Raw genomic sequence first — 23,277 nt, forward strand, 5'->3', positions numbered from 1 at the left:
TTTTTATAAGATGTGGAGGTATTTTTTATAAAATGTAGAGTATAAAATAATAAATAATGAGTAATAAAAAGATTTTTCTAACAGAAATTTTCTAAAGCGAATTACGCAAGAAAAGCGGGTTTTTTTTTTTTTTTTTTTTATTCGGGGTGGTTGGGAATTGGGAATTTGGAGACAAAGGGAGGAGGAGGACCATCCAAGGTGATCTCCCAAATTGGCTTTGGCTTTTATGATTTCACCACAAATGTTCCCATCACGTCAATGTGCACCGATACTTCTGGTTTTTACTTTATTTTTTTATATTTTTTTATCATCTGTTTATTGCAATTGTCTTTTCGCATCAAGCAAGAGCTGTGAGGTCAGTGGTGATGAACTTCACGATATTTTGTCCTTCACCTTGCATTATTCATGACCTTTTTTTTATCTTTCTTTTTTGGCTCCCAATGACTTGATAATTGATTCATCCCCCCAAATTAAATCACTGATTCTTTTATATTTTTTGGAGCTTATCTTCCTCATTTAATAATTTTGTTCCCTGATATGATCTTAATTTATATCGTAATATTCATTCTATGTCGAGTAACATAAGATTAAATTACAGTGAAAAATATTACAAAAAAGAATAAAAAAAATTATTTTATAAATTAACGTGAATGGATGAGACTATAAAAATCTTAATTTATTATAAAGTAAATATAATAAATCTTAATTTGTTTTTATAATTTTTTATAGGCTAATTATTTATTAATCATATTACTTTATAGCAGTTGAGGGATAAGACAAAACAATCAAAATATTCAATAGAATAAAAATTAAAAAAAAATAAAGAATTAGGATATAAATAAATGGGTGATGAGTGCATATCAAAAGTCGCGTGATTAAATATTAATAGTTATATAAATAATTTTAATGATATAACTTCTGGCTGGCATTAATTTTTTTCTTGGAGTATAGCAAATAATTTTTATAAATGATGATTTAAATAATAAAGTAAAATAAAATGAGTTGAGATAATTTATAAATAATAATTAAATTATTAAATAAAATTAAATAAAATGAAATAAGATATCACTCTATATCCAAACCCATAATCTCAGCAAATGGAGCCGTTGGCACGTGTACAGCGCGCAATTAGCAGACTCGGTACCACCTCAGAAGATTCTTTTGATATTATATTTGTGACGTCATGTGGGTTAAAAAGACAAACAACCCTCTCTTTAGGTCATTCATGAGCGTTTTGTGTGGGGAGAGCGATTCCGACATTTCCTGCGTTGTCGTTTTCAACCAAAAGTAGGCACCACGACGGCCAGAGGCCACCGGTGAAAATTATAGGCCTGTTGAGAGCGGGATATTTTTGGTATTTCACACCTCTTCACAAACAAGTAGCGGCTACCATCCAATTATTATTAGAGTAATGATATAAATTTTATATCATATTTTTATACACACAACATTTTTTATTAGAGTAATGATATAATGATATATTCACAATATTTTTTATAATATTTCATATCATATTTTTATACACACTATATTTTTTATAATATTTTACATAATAATATTATAAAATAGAATATTTTTATAAAATTATATTATTTTTATAAAGTATTTTATTAAAATACTCCTCATTTAAAAATTATTATAAAAAATATTATAAAAAATCTTATCTGTAAATTATTTTCCTTATTATTGTTATTATTATTATTATTATTATTATTATTATTATTATTTTCTGATTTTGTGTTTAACTTTGGAGAAAAATAGGGCAGCCCCCGCCCAAGTCAATTTCCGTTTATTTATTAGAGCCTCTTACGTGATTTGTTGTTTTTGCTCTCTTCCTCACACTGCTACAATAGCTTTTCTTCTGCTGCATCTGCTCCTCCTCCTGTTTCTGCTTCTTCTTTCTCTGGAGTTTTCGGCCTCAGTACGAATCCTTCTGCTTCTAAGATCCGCCATCTTTTCCTAGATTTTCTGTAAATTGATTATCAGGGTAAATCTGCTAATTATTCGTCTCGTTTTTGTGTTTTTGTTGCTTTTATTTGTTTTATTTTACCTGTTATATCTTGGGTTTTTCATTATTAATGCGCTATGAGAATACTTTTTCCTGTGAGTTAATTTTATTTATTTATTTATAGGTTTTTACTTTTTTTCCTAATTTATTTTCTTTTAACAGCATGGATTGAGATTGTTAAGTTTTATGGTTTTTGGATATTCTAATTTCTTTTCTCTGTTTACTTTAATCTTGCAGAAATTTGTTTAATCTGTCATTTTTTAGCCAATGAGTATTTCTGCGTTTGTTCTTTGTTTTTTTTTTTTTTAAGTGTAAATGATTTTGGGTATTAGATACTCAATTGAACCCATATCATCTCCGATCTAGTTGTGGTCTTGACCTGGTTCATTTAAATATATATATATAATATATATATATATATATATATATGGATGGTTCATTTAGAGTTTTTCTTCAGTAGTCTCTAATTCTTGTTTTTCAATTTTCAGGATTTTGGATAGATTTCAAATTGTAGTATTCGATTTATTACTTTCAGTATTGATAAGAGGGGAATCAGATAGTTCTTGTTGATTTGTAGTACTTCTGTTTTTTTTTTTTTAAATGATATTCAGAAAAAAAAAAAGCGTTTCTTATAGATCTAATATACCGAATTACGCTGAAAGAAAATCTAGCATACTAAATACATTTTGTGAATGGGTTTCTGACTAAGTTGGGGACTGGAAGACTCTTCACATTTTTTGAAGAAAAAATACTAACTTTGATTCACTATTAATACTTACATATGTAAGTGCTTTTTGTTTTACTTCGAAGTCTGAAGCTTTTACCTTTCTATGTGGTCATATTTCACAGAGTCTACAGTTCTGTGGCCTTGCTAATCAATTGAACAAATTAACAATCAGGAGGAAGAATATGCATTTATCACTACTGGGCTGTGTAACTTCCACATTCTCCTCAAACGAAATGGATGTGGCTTTTTTCCCCATTAAGTTAGTGAAGGTTAGAAGTCTTTGTCAAATGTTTTACTTTTTCTCTTAATAGTTCATATGATAATGACTCTTATGTTTTCTGAACTCTTTAGCACTTTATTTCCATGTTCTTTTTGAAAGGAAAATTTGGTTCCTTTAATGAATTTGTGCACTATGAATATCTTTACGCTGCCCTCAACTCCTTTTCTTGGCGCTAATACTTAAACCAAGTATTCAAAGAGTTGCTGCTCAACTTATAGTTTATCTTACTCGGCTCAGATTGATTGCACGAAATGTCATCTTTAGCTTGTTCTCAGTATCTACTGCTTGTATTATGATTAATGATTTGTTTCATTTACAAAAATCTTATATAATAAGTTACACATTTTCTTCACATAATGTAAGCTAATAAGAGTTTGTACTCGGCCTTTGCCTACTTTTATGAATAAGGCCTGGTTTGGATAGTAAGTTGAGATGAGATGAGTTGTGATGGTTTGTGAATAGTAGTGAGATATTTGAGTTGAGATGAGATGAGATGAGTTAGAAATGGTTTGAGTTAAAATGGTTTATGGGGTTTTGGGAAAGGAGAGAAAAAATTGAATAAAAATATTATAAAGTAAAATATTGTTAGAATATAATTTTTTAATATAATTTTTGTTTTGAAATTTGAAAAAGTTGAATTGTTTTTTGTGTTTTGTTTGGAAGTTTGGGAAAGTTGTAATAATTAGGTAATGATTAGATGAAAAATTTGAAGATTTGAAATTGAAAAGCATTTGTGTTTGTGGTGTTTGGATATTGAGATGAGGAAACCAGGCCTAAAACTTCTTGATTACCTGTAAAAAAAATGTAAGCTAATAAGAGTTGATAAGAAGACTCGGAATTTTTTTTTTTTTTTTTTTTTTTAATGAGGTTTGGAATTAAGTCATAATCAGAATCATTTGATGTTTTTGTCTCCCTCACCCTTCTTTGTGCATATGAGAATCTGATCCCATCACCTTAAACGGTCTACAGTGATCCCATCACATTTTTCTTCTAAGGCAGCCCTGACCTTAAGCAAGCATTTCACGGCAGTCCTCTAGCTCTCCCTCTCCCACCATCTAAAAGGGTGGAAATTGTCAAAATTGAGGCTTATGGTGACTGATAAACATACTTTCATAAATGCATAATATAAGTCATGACTTGTAATAAATGTAAACAATGTGATTGTTCTCCAATATTCTTGGATGATGTTTTGAATTGATGGTAAATTGAGATGGCAATTTCCTATTCGAATTCAGTGATTACAGATCAGATATGTCTCTCACATGTATTGACTGTTGTATCATGTTGATTTTCTGAAATGTCTGTCTCTCTCCCGTTGACACTGACCTGTTATGTCTGTAGTATTTCACTTTTGAGGGTTCCTTTCATATAAGCTTGAGGGTTTAGAGCATTTCTTGTAATGATTTTAGGTGAACAAAATACTGTAATTAATTGCTGTTGGTTTGTAACATCGAGGAGAACTTCAAGTTGATTTATTGTTTGTTTTGGAATGCAGTACTGATTAAAAAAATTTGGAATGCAGTCTCCTTCTGTCTTCGTTGTCAGGGTTGATGAAGCTGTGTGATTTTTCAGTAAGGAGCACAAGAAGCTCCAGAGATCTCTGCAGATCCATATTAACCATTCTTATTAAAGGTTTCTATCCAAGAAACGTTATCAGATATTTATAACGGGCTTCCACTGAAAGACTCTGCGCTGTTGTTGCTGATATATATATATATATATATATACACACTAAGGATGGACAGATCAGACACGTCTGGCTTTGTAAGTGGGGGAATTAGCTTTTTAGAGTTTTTTGATTTAGTTCTAATATTTAGAACTGCTTGTAGTGTGTTGTAAAAAGTGTTCTTTTAGTTGGGACATTCAGAGCTTTAGTGCACAACCTCACAAGAATGGATCTGAACAAGAATGGGGTACTGTTATCTTATGATGGAACTGTAAAAGACAATGACGTCTTTGGTGATATTTCTTTAAGCTTGAATTGTCTTGGCTATGGAGGTAGTGACACAGTTAGATATGGGTGTAACCAAAGTAATCTTGGGGCTAAGTTTTTTAATGGTTCAGATGACGGTTGCCGATTGGTACTTGGGTTGGGCCCAACACCTAGTGCATGCTCAGATAATTATTACAATGCTGGCTTCAAGAAGAACAAAGGATTACCTACTCAGGGATTGTTATCTGAGGGTGACTCAATCCTCCAACTCGGTCTTTCTGGAGGTGCTAATGAGTCTTCAAGTGTGCTTGATATTTCAAATTCAACGGAGATGGATATTAATACCTTCTCTCTCCCAAACCAAGTATCTGCTGAAGATAATCTTGTGATTCCTGTTGTTGATGAGGGTTCTACCTCAGCAAAGAAATCAGGTGGCTATATGCCATCGCTTCTTTTGGCTCCCAGAAGTGACAATGCCACCAAGGTTTTGATTCCGACACGAGAACTTCTAGAGCTTCGGACCAAATCCCAGTCAAGCCACGAGCCATCGACTACGACAGAGTACTCAATTGAGTACTCAGTTGGCACTATCTCTGAGCAAGCAACTACTGGAGCATCTTCGGACCACAGAATCAGCAATTCAAAGAAATGCAGATTTTTCGGCTGCGCAAAAGGAGCCCGGGGGCATCTGGTCTTTGTATTGGTCATGGGGGCGGACAGAGATGCCAAAAACCAGGGTGCAACAAGGGTTCAGAGAGCCGAACTGCCTATTGCAAGGCACATGGTGGAGGGAAGAGATGCCAACACTTGGGTTGCACTAAAAGTGCTGAGGGGAAGACAGATTATTGCATAGCACATGGCGGTGGCAGAAGATGTGGGTTCCTAGGTGGGTGCAACAAAGCTGCACGAGGCAAGTCAGGCCTTTGCATTAGACATGGAGGTGGTAAGAGGTGTAAGATGGAAAACTGCAGTCGGAGTGCTGAAGGACAGGCTGGTTTGTGCATCTCTCATGGGGGTGGACGACGTTGCCAGTACCAAGAATGTAAAAAGGGTGCGCAAGGGAGCACCATGTTCTGCAAGGCACATGGTGGAGGCAAGCGTTGCATATTTGCTGGGTGCACCAAGGGTGCTGAAGGGAGCACGCCGTTGTGCAAGGGACATGGTGGCGGAAAGCGCTGCCTTTTTGATGGTGGTGGGATTTGCCCAAAGAGTGTCCATGGAGGCACGAACTTTTGTGTTGCCCATGGTGGTGGAAAGAGATGTGCGGTGCCAGGTTGCACAAAAAGTGCACGTGGCCGCACTGATTGTTGTGTCAAGCATGGGGGAGGGAAGCGGTGCAAGTTTGAGAAGTGTGGGAAGAGTGCCCAAGGGAGTACAGATTTCTGCAAGGCTCACGGCGGGGGCAAGCGATGCACTTGGGCAGAGGGGAAATGTGAGAAATTTGCAAGGGGTAAGAGCGGTCTTTGTGCTGCTCACAGTAGCATGGTCCTGGAGCGGGAGACAAACAAGGGAGGCATGATTGCGTCGGGACTGTTCCAGGGCGTTGTGACTGGTGCTTCAATGGCAGGGTGCAGCAGCAGGTTTGGAAACAGTAGTTCTTTATCCAGAGTCAGTGTTGCACCTACCAGCATTGAGTTGCTGCAAAGGCCTGCAAAAAGAGCACATCTCATACCCCCGCAGGTATTGGTTCCTCTATCAATGAAGTCGTCGTCATCTAATTCAAGCGTCTTGAGTGCTGAGAAGACACAGGGAGGAATGAATGCGAATGTTATTGGAGTTAGCAGTGGTGCAGGTAGCAAAAGATTGGACTTCATGGTTCCAGAGGGGAGAGTCCATGGCGGTGGTCTCATGTCATTGTTTGGTGGGAATCTGAAGAATGCATTTGATAGGATCTGAAGTTGGTCCCTCAACTTGTAGATTTTTTTTTTTTTTTTTTAATTTTTTGTTTATTGGGTTACCATTTTAAGCTGTGCATAAGGTTTGGTGCTGTGATTGTTGTTCAAAAGACTTGGTGGGTAAATCCGTGTCAATTTATCAGCCAGTGTTAATATATATACTGTGGTGTTTTTATTGTAATGCGACTTTCGGTTTTCTTTGTTTCAAATGCGATTATATGTCTGAATCGTTGTCCTCGAAGCCTATATATATACCTCCCAATCTCCCATCTTCTAAGTTCAGCATCGCAGTCCTTCGGGAGACGATCGACCATCAGACGACTACGAAACTCGAGCACGGCGTACGATTCTAAGTACTGGCCTTTTTTAAGCTCTACTTTTCTGTTCATATCTCTCTACCCTTTGTTTTTCAAAGTTCCGACTTTTCGTGGATTTTGTATGATATATGCTTGTTTGGATTTTTATTTCCCAATTTTGAACCTCCTTTATAATTTTTTTGTGAGCGCATATGCTGCGACTTATGCTTTTGATCTTTTCGTTTTTATAGTTTCAAATCTATCATGTGCATGCGGAACTCTTTGAAAATCCAACTTGTTCGAGTTTCTGTCGGTGCTCGTTTACTTTCAAACGATTTTATCATCTTCTCTTTTTAATTTATTGAATTTCTGAGTTCGTCGCATGTTTCTGTTCCAATTTCTGTAGGCACAAACGTACAAGTCACACCGTGGTGGTGAGGGATCATATGGGGCTAAAAGTTGTATTGTTCATCAGGACCCGGCAGCAGCAGGAACAGAAGCAGTTGTCAAATGTTAATGCCTGCGAGGGGTATTATCCCTTGGGCCAGATCAGGAGAAGGGATCGGGCTCCCTGGATCGGACTGAGGGAAGGACCTGGGCTCAAGCCCCAAATATGAAGTCTGGATTGGGCTAAGCTGAGCATACTCAAGAGGCTCAAATAGAAGGGGGATGGTTAGATAGGGAATAATGTCAGACATATGGTAGGAGGGACAGTCTAACACCCTACCAACTGACAAATAGAAACATTCCCTGCCCCTAAACATTAGTGCCCTGACATGACAGGAAGGTAGGAATGCCTGGTTGGGGCCATGCCGCATTAATGAGACGGAGAGAACAAATGAGGGAAGGCACTTTGCATACAATGTGTCCCAGGGCTCGATACGCTCAATGTGAAGCCTAGTGTCAGGAGCAGTTGCCATCAGACTTGAGTGGCCTATAGCATGGCAGGAGGATTGCATGAATGTTTGTCTGATCTCATACAGAGTGACACCCCATTACCATGAAGGCCAGACGGCCGCATTAATGAGATGAAGAGAGCTATGAGGGGAAGACATTCCGCATTCAATGCGTCTCAAGGCTCGATATGTTCAACGTAAGGCCTTGTGTTAAGAGCAGTCACCATCAGACTTGAGTGGCCTGTAGCATGGCAGGTGGACTACATGAACGTCCGATCTTATACAACGTGACACCCCACTACCATGAAGGCCAGACAGTCAAGTATAAATAGACTATTCCCACGATCAATGAGAAGGTTGACATTCTATTACAACTTTCCTTAAGATATTCTCCCTTTATCTCATTCACTAAGGCTAACTTGAGCGTCAGAGGTGCTATGAACCCCGAGCCCACTATTCTTCATCTTAGGAAGAACCAATCAGAGCACCAATAGCGTGGCATTACTCAGGCCGCGAAACACGACATCAACAATACTAATATTGAAAGTGTTCTCAATGGTCCCACTCCAAGAAAGAGATTGTCCACGTTTGCTCATTTGCTTGACCAAACCTCTATTCTGCTGCAAGGCATATGGTACATATTCTCTCTCTGGACAATACATACTCCACTTTGACTTGGAATATTTTTTCCCAACTGGAATTAGATTGATCACAATCTTTGTTGAGTACACTTGGTACGTATGACATAGTTACAATACTACCTCCCCAACAATTTCAGTATATACATTTGGACGGAATGACTACTATTGTTAAATGGTGAGGGGATATACTTCTATAGAACACATTAGACATGTCTGCAGTTTGTCCCCATTTGGAACTTAAACTAAACTACTCAGTTTTGTGATACCCCATATGATATGGATAAAGGTAGGTGGTATATGGGATCTCACATTGCTTGGGAATGAGAAGTTTTTACTCTTTATAAGGTTTCAATGGGACTCCAATTGTATCATTGACTAGTCATTTTGGAGAATAAGTCATGTAGTTTGGGCCTTCTATTAGGGCGTTACAAATGGTATCAGAGCCTATCCCAATTAGAATTGTAAGACTTGAGCCATGCCATTTACAATGAACAGGCCCGATGAGGACGTCTGGAATTTAAGAAGGGTAGATTGTGATACCCCATATAATATGAATAAGGGTAGATAGTATATGAGATCTCACATTGCTTGAGAATGAGAAATTCTTGCTCTTTATAAGGTTTCAATGGGGCTTCAGTTATATCATTAACTAGTCATTTTGGAGTATAGACCATGTGGTTTGGGCCTTCCATTGGGGCGTTACAAGTTTAGTATATTTTAAACTGAGTCTAACATCCAAATACCCAACTCTTAAATCACTAAACTCATCTCAATTCAAACTTCTTTACACGTGTGACTTACAACTAGTGGCAGAATCAGAAATTTGTTGCAGGGGAACCGAACCAAGCTAAAACTAGAATAAAATATTTTTTATTCTATTTCTGAGTCAAAATAATCTATAAGATCAAAATAATTTTGTTGAGGAGGGCCAATATTTTTTTTTAGATAGGGGCCAATACAATATGAGATTAATATAATCATAAAAAATTAATATATATTATATTTTTTTTTTCAAACTTTGGGGGGCCATGGCCCCCTGCCTTTTCATAGGTATGCCGCTACCCACAATCTTTTTTAATTAAACACCTCTTTACACGTGGGATCCACAAATTTTTTCAACTTCTTATAAATACATTTAAACTCATCTTAACATCTAAACTCATCTTAAGTGAGCTTTATAAAATCTATTTCACCATATCAACCTACTACTATTTATTTGTCTGAGTGATTGCGGGTATGCAAAATTGTTATGGGTGGCTCTACAGCTACTGCTCTCATCTCTTGCTGGGAGCTACTGTTAGTTATAGTAGTTTTTTTTTTTTTTTTTTTTTACTTTTTTTACATGTAATTTTTTAACATTTTTAAATATTTTTTTAAAAATAAAAATATTAGTAAAAAATAATTCTTTAATATTAAATAAAATAAAAAAATTAGAGCCACTGACGGTTGCTCCCAACGACAGGAGTAGGTTTTTCCAAAGGATGTTGCTACGTCCACAGGGAATTTTTACCGAACAGTTCAACTCTTTTTTTTATTTTTTTTACTTTTTCTTTCACCATTTTTGTAAAGTATTTAGATATTTTTTAAAAATAAAAAAAACCACATATTCATTTACAAATATTTACTTAATCATTAAGTAAAAAAAAATTAAAAAAAAATTCGGTAGAAGATTTCGGTACGTGGACATAGTGCTTTCGTTTTCCAAATTGTTATTGCAAGGGGCGGTTTTGATAAAGAATAAATCTTTACAACCTTCCAACACTCTACACTCTATATTTTTTTTTAATTTTTAATTTTTTTCGTTTATTAAATATTTATTATATGAATAATGAATAGAAAATTTGAAATAATTTAAAAAAATAAACTAAAAAAAAATTTAAAAAATATTAAAAAATTTAAAAATTTAAAAAATTGTGGAGTGTAGAGTGTGGTAGAGGTTGTGTAGCAAAACTCTTTGATAAATAACTTCCAACTTAACAGTGCTTTGCTGCTCTGCATTCGGGCGGAAGTACTACAACATCAATGTAGCATGGGGTGTTTTGATTGTGCCACTCCCGCTTCTAGGCTTCCAACTAAGAGCATTAATATTGACTTGGACAAAGTTGAAGGTAGGCCAAAATTTAGATAATTTATACTAAAAAGATTTCACGTTGGATTGGGCATCTCTAAAACAATTTGAATTTCTGCTACAGTAATTACCCAAATTTAAAGAACCAAATTGATTCACCAAAAGTTAAAATAATAACTTCTCACTTCATTGAAAATATGGTTAGTGAATATTTAGATAGAATATTAGATATTTGGTTAGTGAATAAGAAATTTAGATAGAAATTTAGATAAGTTTAATCTCAATTTTTTGTTATTAGTATTAAATGACTATTGAAAATATGATTTTTTTAATATTAATTTAATTAGAATATAATTATTATTAATATTAAATTAGTAGAATTATAAAATGTGATATAAATAAATTAAATAAACAAATTATTAATTTAATAATATTTTATTATATTATAGAGAATAAATAATTAATTTAATATGAGAATTAAATTTAAATAGAATAAATAAATATAAAAAAATATGATATTAATTAATGCTAATGCTGCAAGGGATGGATTTTATCTCCACTTCTGACTTGTGCTGTGCACGACCAAATACTTGACTGACACCAAGTTTTTTACGACACTACTGTTGTCTTTATTTCTCGTGGTACAACCTTACCCAAGACTCGAGCCACGTGGATAAGTATGCCACGTGAGCACGTCTAACGACAAAAGTCAGTCCAGAAAGGCAAAGCAAAGCAAACGGTGGCCTTTCTATCATCGCAAGCCAAAACCTCATCCAAGAATGACTCTGCTTCATACATCTCTCCGTCACTCCATTCCCTCGTCCCTCCTCTCTCCCTCGACCCAAAACACCCACCACCACCGCGCCCGGTTTAAACCTCGAGCATCATCATCATTCCCGCAACCGAACCCCAAAATTTCCGGCGTCATCGTTATCGGAGCTGGCCTCGCCGGTCTCGCTGCTGCCACGCACCTGAACTCCCAGAACATCCCCTTCCTCCTCCTCGAAGCTTCCGACGCCGTTGGCGGCCGTGTCCGAACTGACAAAGTTCAAGGCTTTCTTTTGGACCGCGGTTTCCAAATCTTCATCACCGGCTACCCTGAGGCCCAAAAACTCCTCGACTACTCAGCCTTAAACCTTCACAAGTTCTACTCCGGCGCTCGCGTTTATTACAATGGCCAGTTCCACACCGTCTCCGATCCTCTGCGCCACTTCTGGGACTCCTTACAATCACTCGCAAACCCCATTGGGTCCATTCTCGATAAATTACTGATTGCGTCCACGAGGATTCGCGTTTTGAGCAAATCCGACGAGGAAATTCTCAGTTCGAAGGAGGTTTCCACCATTGACTTGTTGAGGAAGCTCGGGTTCTCTGATTCCGTAATCGGTAGCTTCTTTCGCCCTTTCTTTGGAGGGATTTTCTTCGATAAAGAGCTCGATACGACGTCGAGATTGTTCGATTTTATCTTCAAGTGCCTTGCTCTCGGCGACAATACTCTTCCGGCGAATGGCATCGGAGCTATTCCCCAACAACTGGCTGCGAGATTGCCTCCCAATTCGATCTTGTTGAATTCGAAGGTCGTCTCCGTCTATTTTGATGAATCGGTTTCTGATTCTGCTTCGCCTAGTGTGAGGCTAGAGAACGGTGAAGTTTTTAGGAGCGAGCATGGTGTCATAGTGGCGGTTGAAGAACCACAAGCCGCTAAGCTTTTGCCGGGAAGGAGCGAACCGGTGAAGCAAAAACCGGCTCGAAGTACGGTTTGCTTGTATTTTACTGCCGACAGGGCTCAAGTTCCGGTAGGAGACCCGGTATTGTATCTTAACGGGTCGGGCAATGGCATTGTGAATAACATGTTCTTTGCCACAAATGTGGCTCCGTCGTATGGTCCACCCGACAAGGCCCTAGTGTCGGTGTCGTTGATCGGTATGTACGAGGGCGTGTCGGATGACGATCTGACGTCTGAGGTTGTTCGTGAGCTCTCGGGGTGGTTTGGCGCTCCAATGGTGGGGACGTGGAGGCATTTGAAAACGTATCGGATCGGTTTTGCACAACCGAATCAATGCTCGCCAACTGATTTGATGAAAAATCCTAGATTTAGGTCGGGCGTGTACGTCTGTGGTGACCATTTGACTTCGGCCACATTTGATGGGGCTTTGGTTTCAGGGAGGAGAGCGGTAGAAGCTTTGCTTAGAGACAGGGCTTTGGTTCGGTCCTGAGATTTCAATTTGATTAATTTATTGGCTAATTTCCTTCTTGTAATTGTGCTTTCTCTAATGTTATTTTTAGACAGACCACATTTGCTTTTTTGGCTAAACCTGAATGTTTTATCAACATCTTGCTTTGGCCTAAACCCAAAGGGTTTAATTGTTGTTTGCATCCATAGTCTTGGAATTATAATCATTTGGATGGACTTTACTATCAACAGCATCATGTAAATACTATAACAACATCATGTATAGTCAAGCTCGTACTACAATCCCTTGTGAGAGCTAAAATGTAGCAGAAAGAGTTCATTATATTATGCCTCGAAGATTGTAGCGACTGGAGCAATGCCACCACACGGAGGGTGGTCGTGCATGTATTTGCCTTTCAGTTTTTTAATCATTTGTTTTTGTCGACTTCATGATCCTTTACCCCTATGGTTTTCATTTTCTTAATCGTTTGCTCTGCACTTTGTTTGATTAGGAGAGTGTGGGAAACTTACCTGTTACGACGTGTTTCGCACTCCTGCCAACAGCGACTAAAGACCCACAACAGGAGAATTAAAAAAGAGTTTGGGATGATGAGGGACACTTCCGATGATTAAGTCAGGGAAGTGCACGTATGGTGTTTTAACTTCAAGAAGAGAATAATTTTGAAGTCACCTTGAATGTGTGCTTTCCTCTTGTATATATAGAATTAGCGTTTGAGTGATATGGCTTGTTTAGCTGTTTAATCCCTCCAATTCCGATTAGATTGCTAGGTTGTTAGTACTTTGAACTTGCTTATCGTGTCGGGCAGAGGTATTATCCTAAGCGAGTAATTTGGACTTTTATCTTGTTAAGAACATTTGCACTAATTTTATCAAGTTGTTGTTAACGGTGGTTGGATCGAAATCCTATGCCAACATGTCTAAGGCATCGTTTGTTTTCACAACTATTCTCATCTCATCTAATTATTACAACTTTCTAAAATTTTCATACAAAAATAAAATAAACAATTCAACTTTTTTTCAAATCTCAAAACAAAAAACCTCCAAGGAGTTGGCCCAAGTGGTGAAGGTTTTGATCTTGAGATATCACTCCATTCACGGTCCAAGGTTCAACACATCATGAGTGCAAACAATTCTTTGGAGCCACATCTCCTGGTAAAAAGTCAGCGATTTAAATAATTTCATATAGGAAAACTTTCAAGGGTGCGATGTACGGGACCGGGGTTTACTCAGCAGGGGTGGGTCCGAAGGAGTCTGCCTTGGAGAGGTTTCCCGACATAAAAAATAAAAAATAAAATAAAAATAAGATAAAATAAATCAAAAAAAAAATAAAAAAATATATTCTAATAATATTTTATTAAACTTTTAACTTTTACCTAAACTCAACTTATCCCATCTTCTTTCATCTGTAAAAACAAGTGAGGCTTAATAGTTAGCACTTTGGTCCTTTAGCTAGATGGGTCGGCGATCTTCGGTCCATGGGCTTTCATCGTATGGGGGTTCGGTCCATTTCCCTGGAGAGGATATTTCTCCCTCCATTACTAATTTACCGTAACGGTCCATGCTAAAATAGCCATCCTACATTCCTAACTACAACGTGCCTTTCTGTTCCAAGTTGATGGCACATGAACTAAGCGACGGTTCATGTTGATACTGAATGCGACAGTTAGATCTGTGAGATAACATTATTGATCTATTTCTTTTCTGATTACATTTTATATATATTTATGTAGTTTTGAACGAAGAATGATTAGGCTCCATTTGGATACTAATAATATCTCAGATTATCTGTAAATAGTAATGAAATAGTTTATGAATAGTAGTGAATTATTTGTGAATATTAATGAAATAATATGAGAAAGTTTAAGAACAATTTTGTTTCCAAACAAAGCCTAAGTGCTTATCTAAAGCTGTGTTTTGTAAGTGAAGTCTCATACAATTTCACTGATATTTATTGCTATTCATAATTAATTTATTGCTATTCATAAATTATTCACTAACACACTAATATTTAATGATATGCACGTATAGGATGAGAATATTACGCGCTTAGTTATCCATGCTCTGAAAATATATAAGCCTAGCTATTAGTACATAAGGGTTTTTTTTTTTTTTTCTAAACAAGCAAATTTTCATTCAGATGAGGAAAAGATGATAGATGAGAAGGAGGTTGGGGAACAACACCGGTCCCCACCCTTGCCCTATAAAGAGGGCACCGTCTTAAAAGACGGTTTTTTACAGTGGCTACAACGCTAGAGGCAGTGTAGGTAAGTACATTGTAGTTTGTTGTCTTGAGATATTTCTTGGAGGGATCCGTATTTCTTTTTTTAAGATTATTGGTTAGAGAAAGCGTTAACATAGTAGAAAGCACAGTATCAAATGGATTGATTAGCGGCGGATCATCTGTCTTCCCATGCAACTGTAGTGGCGAGTGAAGGCCATGCGAGCAAGCTGCGTGTGCGGGTCACATGCTGACATTTTCGCTACGATTCTGCATCGTTCTAGTAGATCGGCGGCTGTAGAGTTGCGTGGTGGGATGTGTGTCAATAGGTAGTCACCGGAGAGTGGTAAATCTGACTAAAACTAAACTGATAAGGAGAGAGAGAAAAAAACACTACTATAAAAGTATATACACAAAATAGTTTTGAAAAGGAAACGGAGACACAACTCCACCCTCCTCTCCAGCAAAAACATTCAGAATAATTGAATTTTCTAGAGAAAAAGGAGACGTTCTCTCCCTAAAAGCCAAAGGCGCTGTCCGATTATATACACAGTAGTACATGAGGTTTTGTTACGTCTACTTTAGTTCTTTGTTTGCTCACCGTTTTAACAAGTATATATGTTGTACGTACAAGTTGCAGAATCGCCTGCATGTGGTTATTTTATTTTATTTTTTTCCTCTGAGCTGCCTGTGATTATATATTATAGGATAGTCCTTACCAGCGACACTTGAACTAGGTGAAAATAAGAGGAAATCTTAAATTTTGTCATGTGAATGGTATGTTGTAAAGATAGTTAAATAGAATTATTTAATTATATATTATGTACTATTTTTATTTTAAAATACCGAAGGTTCTAATTTTTTTATGTAAAAAAAATCTTATTACAAACAAGTTTGTACATTAATTCATGCACTAATATTGATATATAATATATATGTTTAATAAAATAATGTGAATTAAAGATAAAAATAATTTTCATGATATAAAAGATTTTCTTCTTCTCTCAAATTTTTTTTATTTATTTTTAAATTAAAAAAATCATCGATACGCGATATAGTACACAATCTCCCTTATACCTAACAAAATCCTTAATTATTAACATACCAGTGTTACTGATGATCCCTTCGGTCTGACATGCATTTGCGAAATCTTTCTCGACAAGCATGGAAAAACGGAGAAACATATTCAGATCAATTATATTTTTGGCATTGCTTTTTGTCTGGAATCGTACCTAGGGCTGAAGCTAAAGCAGCTCTTTGCACTCAATGTGCATGGAATCCATTTCAAATTCTCCCTTTCTGACCGATTAATTCCAGTATGATCAAATAGAAAAGATAAGATATTTACCTAAAAAATAAGAAAAATGACTCTGAGATTTAATTGAAAATTATCAAAACTCTAGAATATAAAAAATCAACCCACAAGTCGGATTGTAACAGCCTAAATTCAAAAATATTATATTTTTATAAAAAATAACAAAATCTCAATAAACATATAAAAAATAAATATAAAAAATTGAGATCATATACGTGATTCTGATATTCGTAACTAAAATAATGGCCAAAATATCGACATGCATGTGTTAAAAAAAAAGATCACTGTTTTCTGTTGTATTTGCTGATCTTTTGTTTCAAGATAGTTCAACGCCACCGACATGGAATCGACAACTTAATATCACTTTGCTCGAATGCTCCTCCGTGATTGTATATTAATTTAAGATATTCAATACAGTAGTCCTTGCAAAATGACTACACCGTAACATTTTCCGTGAAACTGTCTGAGAATTCCGTCACCGGCCTATACTCTTAAAGGTGAATGTCAGGTGGTACCGGAGGAAGGGCGCCGGCATCTCCCAATAGGACTTGGCACAATTCTTCTCGTACTAGGCTTGTATTCTTGATGTGGATGAGAGCACAGCAGAGTCAGCGCTCAGCAGACCCGGATTAATAATGAGCTCAACTTCATCTGGGACCTGGGTCGTACTCACGATGATCACGTGCTGGATCTACGGCTCTCATGAGTTAATTCTTATCCTTTGAAAACAAAATAAGTTTCCGAGCATATGAAGCCCAAGAGAAGGATTATCAGATGCGAAAAGAAGCCTAATGCTTCCATTGCCAGAAGATTTCCGAAGCTGGTTTTGGTGGAAGTGAAATTAGTCTTTCCCCTCGTAAAGATCTAAATTTCATAATTTTCTTGTTTTTTTTTTTTTCCTTCTCTAGGTGCAGAGCTTTCTTGCATATATATATATGTGGAATTATTTTACAGGATTGAATAAGAAGCAGAGTTGTCCAGGTGGAGAATGAGCTAAAAAGTTCAAAACCTCCCCATTCACTGGTTGTGTTGCACAGATGTTTTCCTTTAGGGCTACAGGCAGCTAATCATACCAACGTACAGAAGCTAATAATTTGGTAGATTACGAGAAAAGTTGAGGAAATTAAGGCCCTACATAAACAATTTCAGTTTGCCTCTATAATGCACAACCACTTCCACGTACAGGGAGCTCCTCTACCCCCGTAATCATTTTTATCTTTCTTTGTCTATGAAATTAGTGTCACCATATATTATTTGAAAATGACACGACTAAACTTTGTGTTTCACACTGTCCTATTATATATATATATATATATATATGTATATATGTATGGGAAAGGCCGAGCTGAGTCTTCATAAGGGCTGGGCTTGGATTGGCAACGCGAGATCTGAGGCCAGTGCATGCCTTGCTGAGTTCAGGCCAGCCCTAGAAATGTTATTCCATGCTACTGCTTGGTGCTTGCCTCCCCTCTACGTCAAATGGAACTTTTATAAATGTATAGAAATATTCTTTTTCAAGTGGACTATTTAAATATATATATATATATATTGTTTTTAGATTACTCTCCATTCTAAATTTTATTAACCTTTAAATTTTGAAATTATAAGTGTGTTATAATATTGACTATTAAGCATAAATATAAATAATTAAATATACATATTCTCAAAAACTTTAATTTTTTAAATAATCGGTGATTTCACATGAAACCAGATCCTGAGTTTGAACATGAAATTTACACTATTTTATTTAATTATATATTCCACGCATTAGACTCATTCATTAAGGTGAAGTATGGCCCATACACGAGAGTGTTAATAATATAGTACAAATAATTAAATTTACCTATTCTTATAAACTTTTTAGATAAATAATGATTTGACTTACTATCTCTATGAGTCTCTATCACAATACGAGAAGTTGTCAATAAACATATTTTAATGAAAAAAAATAGTGTGAATTTGAGAAATACGAGTCCGGTCAATTTTATCTAAAAAAACTAATATATATATATATATATATATATATATATATATATATATATGTATATTGTCTTACAAGTACTCCACGTAATAGTGCTAGAATACCAAATTCAACAGGCATGTAGATCCGTCGGTCATGAGATGGGGACAACCCCTCAGATGACCATAAGTTGCATGCCGTTTGAATTGCTCTCATTATTTTCTCTTGACATGCTTATATCGTTTCAATTATTGAACTTACACAAAACATCGGCATGGTTTACATTTTCTTCGATGATCTTCACGCTCACTTATCAATCAAGAGTCGTCATTTGATTAGACCAACATAACCGCACACCTTTTTAATGGTAACCACATGTTTTATTTTGCGTTACAAACTATCAAAATCGATATAGTATATATCTTTAAATTATCAAACTCAGATAAAGTCATTAAGACAAATAAAATATATAAAATGAAAATTTTAAAAATTTAGAAATTTGAAATAGGATGCCGTAACAAAAAAAAAAAAGAAAAAAAAATGGAGGAGATAGAGAATGGGATAATTTCTTTAGTAAAATCATGATCAAAATCAGTACTCCACAATTAGACACTGATCAGTATGATTTGACACAACCACTCACTTTAAAAAGTCTGATACGGCTCTTAATTATAAACTCATCGGGATGGATAAGTTTGAGGTGCTGGCCGGATTACTTCTTTATCACGACAAGAAACTAAATAGAAAAAGATATTTTATTGCAAGTTATGAACATGATTTTGTCAATTTGGACAAATGTCATGTCGGTATAGAAGACCCCATGATCATGCTCTTACAAAGGACCTCACTAATGGAGCTAGCGCAATGACATTAATTATTTACTGCGCGCCTTTCTTTTTAGCACTCGGCTTGATCATCAGCAGTGACCGACCGGGATCTATCCACCATATTGTTCGACTTTCAATTTTAAAACTTTATCTGCTGCCGTTTAAACCTAATTGCATGTGTTTTGCACGACTTTATATCGGTTTTTGTAGGTAATTTGCAATATAAACATTAATGTTCACTACCCCATATTCGCCCATAATTATCTAATTAATTTGCCTTAGCTAGCTTGGAGTTTGACGCATGCAGCCCGGAATTAGGACAAAAACAAAAGGTCATTTGAGATTATAACTTGCCTAACCACACCTACCACTAAATTGCACATCATCATATCATCGGCCGGTCATTTACAATAGTAATTAATGGCGGATTAAGGACCGGAGCTAGCTGCCTAGTTACTTAATTAATTACGTCAAATTAATACAGTACGCATGAATTATCTAATTACTTAAATTGGTTGAAACTTGTGGGATATATAAGTTAATCAGGTTTAAATACAATTGTCTCTAGCTCATGGATCGAATACATGATCCAATGAGCGAGCATCATGATGAATAAATGAGTCATTTCGGTAGGTCAAGAGGGTATACGACATCGGAGCGAGAGAGACCATGAGTTATTATAAGGAGGAGGAGCATCTTCTTACGTTTCTCTCTTTTGTGTGCTGCAACCAACCTATAGCTTTCTGGGAAAAAAAAAAGGACCTCTAGGGATTAAGACCATATCATGATGCTATGGGGTCTTTCTCCATTGTTTCAACTTTCTAGTCTTTTTCTCATTATCACCCCACTAGCTAGTTAGTAGTACTACTCTCTCCGATGGCTTGGGCGGGCTGATTTATATGTATGCACATACATACATACATACATATATATATATATATCTGAATATATACTAATTTCATTTTAATTTGTAGCCATAAAATTATATCAAATGAATCGGGAATTTCCAATTAAACCTAAGGCCAGGTGAAAATGTAGACTACAAAAGCAATTAAAGTTACACGTACGTACGCTAAATACGTAAAGTAGTTAACTTTGTAATACGTACAGAGATCATAGAATTTTTATCTCTCCCGCCCCGCCCCGGCCCCCTCCTTTTGAAAAAAAAATAATAATAAATAAAAGGGTTGTAACTTCGTAACACCAAGTAATTAGTACCATATGTAACTAATTTATATTTCTTTTTAAAAAAGTAAAAGAAATATGTTTCCTTTTATATATGCTGTTCTATTTTGAATGAAATAGAAGACCGCTGATCAACTCTATTCAGTCTAGCTAACTAATTATTGTGCATGACTCAGTTGACCTTAGAAAACTCTCAAGCAAAGTACTTCGATCTTCATGATATGTCCCATTTTTCTTCCTTCTCTGTTTGTATTGTTTCCTTAAGATTTAAAAGCTTATTTTTTATTATTTTAATGATGTGGACCTACTTTGTTTTGAGACCCACTAGTACTACTGTATTCGAGGCAAATCAATTTAACTTTAAATGATAAGATCAAAACCATATATACATGCAGTAGCATGATAAATCATGCGCGCATGCTATATTAATACGTGGGCAAGAAACTTTCAAGAACTTAGCTAGCTAGGGATCGTCGATCCTGATCTCCATCCGCCAAGTTGTACTGGATGTATGATTGGATGTCAAATGCCATACTCATTGCAACTTCCGGGGAGGTGCATATTGAGGGGGAGGAAGCGCCCGGGTTATTTAAAATTAAAATAATTATGATTATAATTATGTGGCACATAGGCACACTCCAAGAGGTGGACCATCCAGTACTACTTCAAAATGGTCCAGGACCAAACCCCATATATTCATGTGTGCCACGTGGATGACAGCAGGTGGATGATATAAGCATGAAGTATGATGATGACCCACATTCTCTTAATAATTCAAAGGCCAAAAAAAAAAAAAAAAACAATGAAAATCTATATATAATCAGCAAAAACTGAACGAATCTGACACCCTCGGATCTCCTGATCTCGGCCAGCTCCCTCCAACAACCAAAGAATCCCGTTATTTGGAAGTAATCCATATCCATTGTAAGTTTGTAACACGTTTTCCGTTATTCCGTTACCCCGCCGCCTTGAAGAGGAGCACTATTTTTTTTTTTTTAAAGAAAAAAGATAAAAAAAAAAAAAACATTGGACTCTGAAGTCGCAAACTCTCTTCCCCCGTATGTGGTTTGTGATGACAACCACCTTCTATCTCACGTCAGTCTTTCTCTCTCTTCATCTCTCTCCTCCTGTCTTCAGCTATAAGTATTGTCCATAGCCAAAACCCACCATTACAATAAGTAATACGTCTGCCTGATTTCTTATTCTCTTGTGATGGGAGATAACAATGTTAACCTACCCCCTGGTTTCCGATTTTACCCTACAGATGAAGAGCTCGTGGTTCATTTTCTTCATCGTAAGGCCACTCTCTTACCTTGCCACCCGGATGTCATTCCCGATCTTGATCTTTATCCATATGATCCTTGGGAACTCGACGGTATTCTTGTTATAATTGTTCTTCGTATAATACATGATGTTCTTCGTGTATTTATTTTTTTGCTTTCGATTTTTCTAGGTTATTGCAATTTGCATGGAAAACTTAAAATCGAAACATACCAAGTTGTTTGGACTTTTCAGGCAAAGCTTTGGCAGAGGGTAACAAGTGGTACTTCTATAGCCGGAAGACGCAAAACAGAGCTACAAGTAACGGTTATTGGAAAGCTATGGGCATGGAGGATCCGGTCAACAACAGCGCCGGCAAGAAGGTGGGAATGAAGAAATATTTGGTGTTTTACGTCGGAGAAGCTCCATCCGGCATCAAAACCAACTGGACAATGCAAGAATATCGTCTCTCAGATTCGGCTGCCTCCACCAGCACTAGTACTAGATCATCCAAAAGAAGTGGGCATTCAAAAATAGTTAAGTAGTAGTACTACTACTAGTACTAGTGCTAGCTTTAACTTAATTTTACTAGTACATGAAGAACTACTGATCATGATCATGATCGGCTTAATTTTTTACATGAAAAGAGTGATTAATCAAAAGAGGAAAAGAAACCAGGGATGCATGCTTATCGATTTGTTGTTCTAAATTTTGCAGGATTATAGTAACTGGGTAATATGCCGAGTGTATGAGCGTGATGATCAAGATCATGACGACGGGACAGAGCTCTCGTGCTTGGACGAAGTTTTCTTGTCATTGGATGATCTTGATGAGATTAGTTTGCCAAATTAAGATCCAATAAAAGTGACCAAACTGGGGTCCGTTTCAAGGCTTTTATCCATTATATGTAGAACCTCGTTAATTAATGCAAATTAGTAAAATGATATATAGCTAAAAATTCTATTTGCACTTCCAGAGCACTGTGGTATTTTGTTATATTATGGAACCCTCTTGATGAGATTAGTTTGCCAAATTAAGATCCAATAAAAGTGACCAAACTGGGGTCCGTTTCAAGGCTTTTATCCATTATATGTAGAACCTCGTTAATTAATGCAAATTAGTAAAATGATATATAGCTAAAAATTCTATTTGCACTTCCAGAGCACTGTGGTATTTTGTTATATTATGGAACCCAAAAAGAAGAGAGGTTAAAAAAAAAGGCATCATGCATGTTTCTGAATCACAGCTATTAATACCATTTTTTTTAAGACAATGGGCCGGGGTTGACTACATTAAGCTGAATAACCTTTGGTGGTATATATAATTGGATGAATTTCTGATCCCCCGTGCTTCTCTTTCGTGAAATAGAAGTTTTGGTAGATCCTACTATCAGTGAGGCTAAACCACCCTTATATGAGAAGTACTACGCATATAAAAAGATTTTATAAAAATAAATTTATAAACTGAAATTATTTTATTTGATACATTAAATCTACTTTATAATAAAATTAATTTTACAATCATAACGTATTAGTTATATCAAGTCATGTCAGTTTATAGGTTTATATTTATGA

The 23,277-nt window shown here is 36.1% G+C and overlaps 3 protein-coding genes across 5 annotated transcripts; all 3 read left to right on the top strand.

The window, feature by feature from the left end:
- Positions 1 to 1,738: 1,738 nt before the first annotated feature.
- LOC121255384 lies at positions 1,739 to 7,024 on the top strand. The gene is given in 4 exon segments (XM_041155679.1): positions 1,739 to 1,987; positions 2,908 to 3,004; positions 4,538 to 5,631; positions 5,634 to 7,024. Coding segments are annotated over 2 exon segments (1,935 nt in total). The 5' UTR covers positions 1,739 to 1,987; positions 2,908 to 3,004; positions 4,538 to 4,907; the 3' UTR covers positions 6,845 to 7,024.
- A 4,443-nt stretch (positions 7,025 to 11,467) lies between these two features.
- Positions 11,468 to 13,033, top strand: LOC121255404 (15-cis-phytoene desaturase, chloroplastic/chromoplastic). The gene has a single exon (XM_041155707.1). The coding sequence runs from the start codon at positions 11,524 to 11,526 to the stop codon at positions 12,958 to 12,960; it is 1,437 nt and encodes a 478-aa protein (XP_041011641.1). The 5' UTR covers positions 11,468 to 11,523; the 3' UTR covers positions 12,961 to 13,033.
- Positions 13,034 to 21,322: 8,289 nt separating this feature from the next.
- Positions 21,323 to 22,863, top strand: LOC121255502 (NAC domain-containing protein 104). 3 transcript variants are annotated; one of them, XM_041155864.1, is made up of 4 exons: positions 21,328 to 21,818; positions 21,959 to 22,239; positions 22,421 to 22,537; positions 22,723 to 22,863. In XM_041155864.1, the coding sequence occupies exons 1-4, from the start codon at positions 21,656 to 21,658 to the stop codon at positions 22,738 to 22,740; spliced, it is 579 nt and encodes a 192-aa protein (XP_041011798.1). In that variant the 5' UTR covers positions 21,328 to 21,655; the 3' UTR covers positions 22,741 to 22,863. The 3 variants fall into 3 exon arrangements, with proteins under 3 accessions (XP_041011799.1, XP_041011798.1, XP_041011796.1); XM_041155865.1 differs by lacking the exon at positions 22,723 to 22,863 and having other exon boundaries at positions 21,323 to 21,737; positions 22,421 to 22,712; XM_041155862.1 differs by lacking the exon at positions 22,723 to 22,863 and having other exon boundaries at positions 21,330 to 21,818; positions 22,421 to 22,712.
- The last annotated feature ends 414 nt before the right edge of the window (positions 22,864 to 23,277 follow it).

Source organism: Juglans microcarpa x Juglans regia, chromosome 3D (genome assembly GCF_004785595.1).
Source record: "Juglans microcarpa x Juglans regia isolate MS1-56 chromosome 3D, Jm3101_v1.0, whole genome shotgun sequence".
NCBI classification, from domain to species: Eukaryota; Viridiplantae; Streptophyta; class Magnoliopsida; order Fagales; family Juglandaceae; genus Juglans; species Juglans microcarpa x Juglans regia.

What these genes read in the sequence shown, in the direction of transcription:
- LOC121255502 (XM_041155864.1), top strand. Translation starts at nt 21,656, where the DNA reads ATGGGAGATAACAATGTTAACCTACCCCCTGGTTTCCGATTTTACCCT. An exon ending in TGATCCTTGGGAACTCGACG is followed by an intron (nt 21,819 to 21,958) that starts GTATTCTTGTTA and finishes TGGACTTTTCAG; the next exon opens with GCAAAGCTTTGGCAGAGGGT. An exon ending in GAAGTGGGCATTCAAAAATA is followed by an intron (nt 22,240 to 22,420) that starts GTTAAGTAGTAG and finishes TAAATTTTGCAG; the next exon opens with GATTATAGTAACTGGGTAAT.
- LOC121255404 (XM_041155707.1), top strand. Translation starts at nt 11,524, where the DNA reads ATGACTCTGCTTCATACATCTCTCCGTCACTCCATTCCCTCGTCCCTC.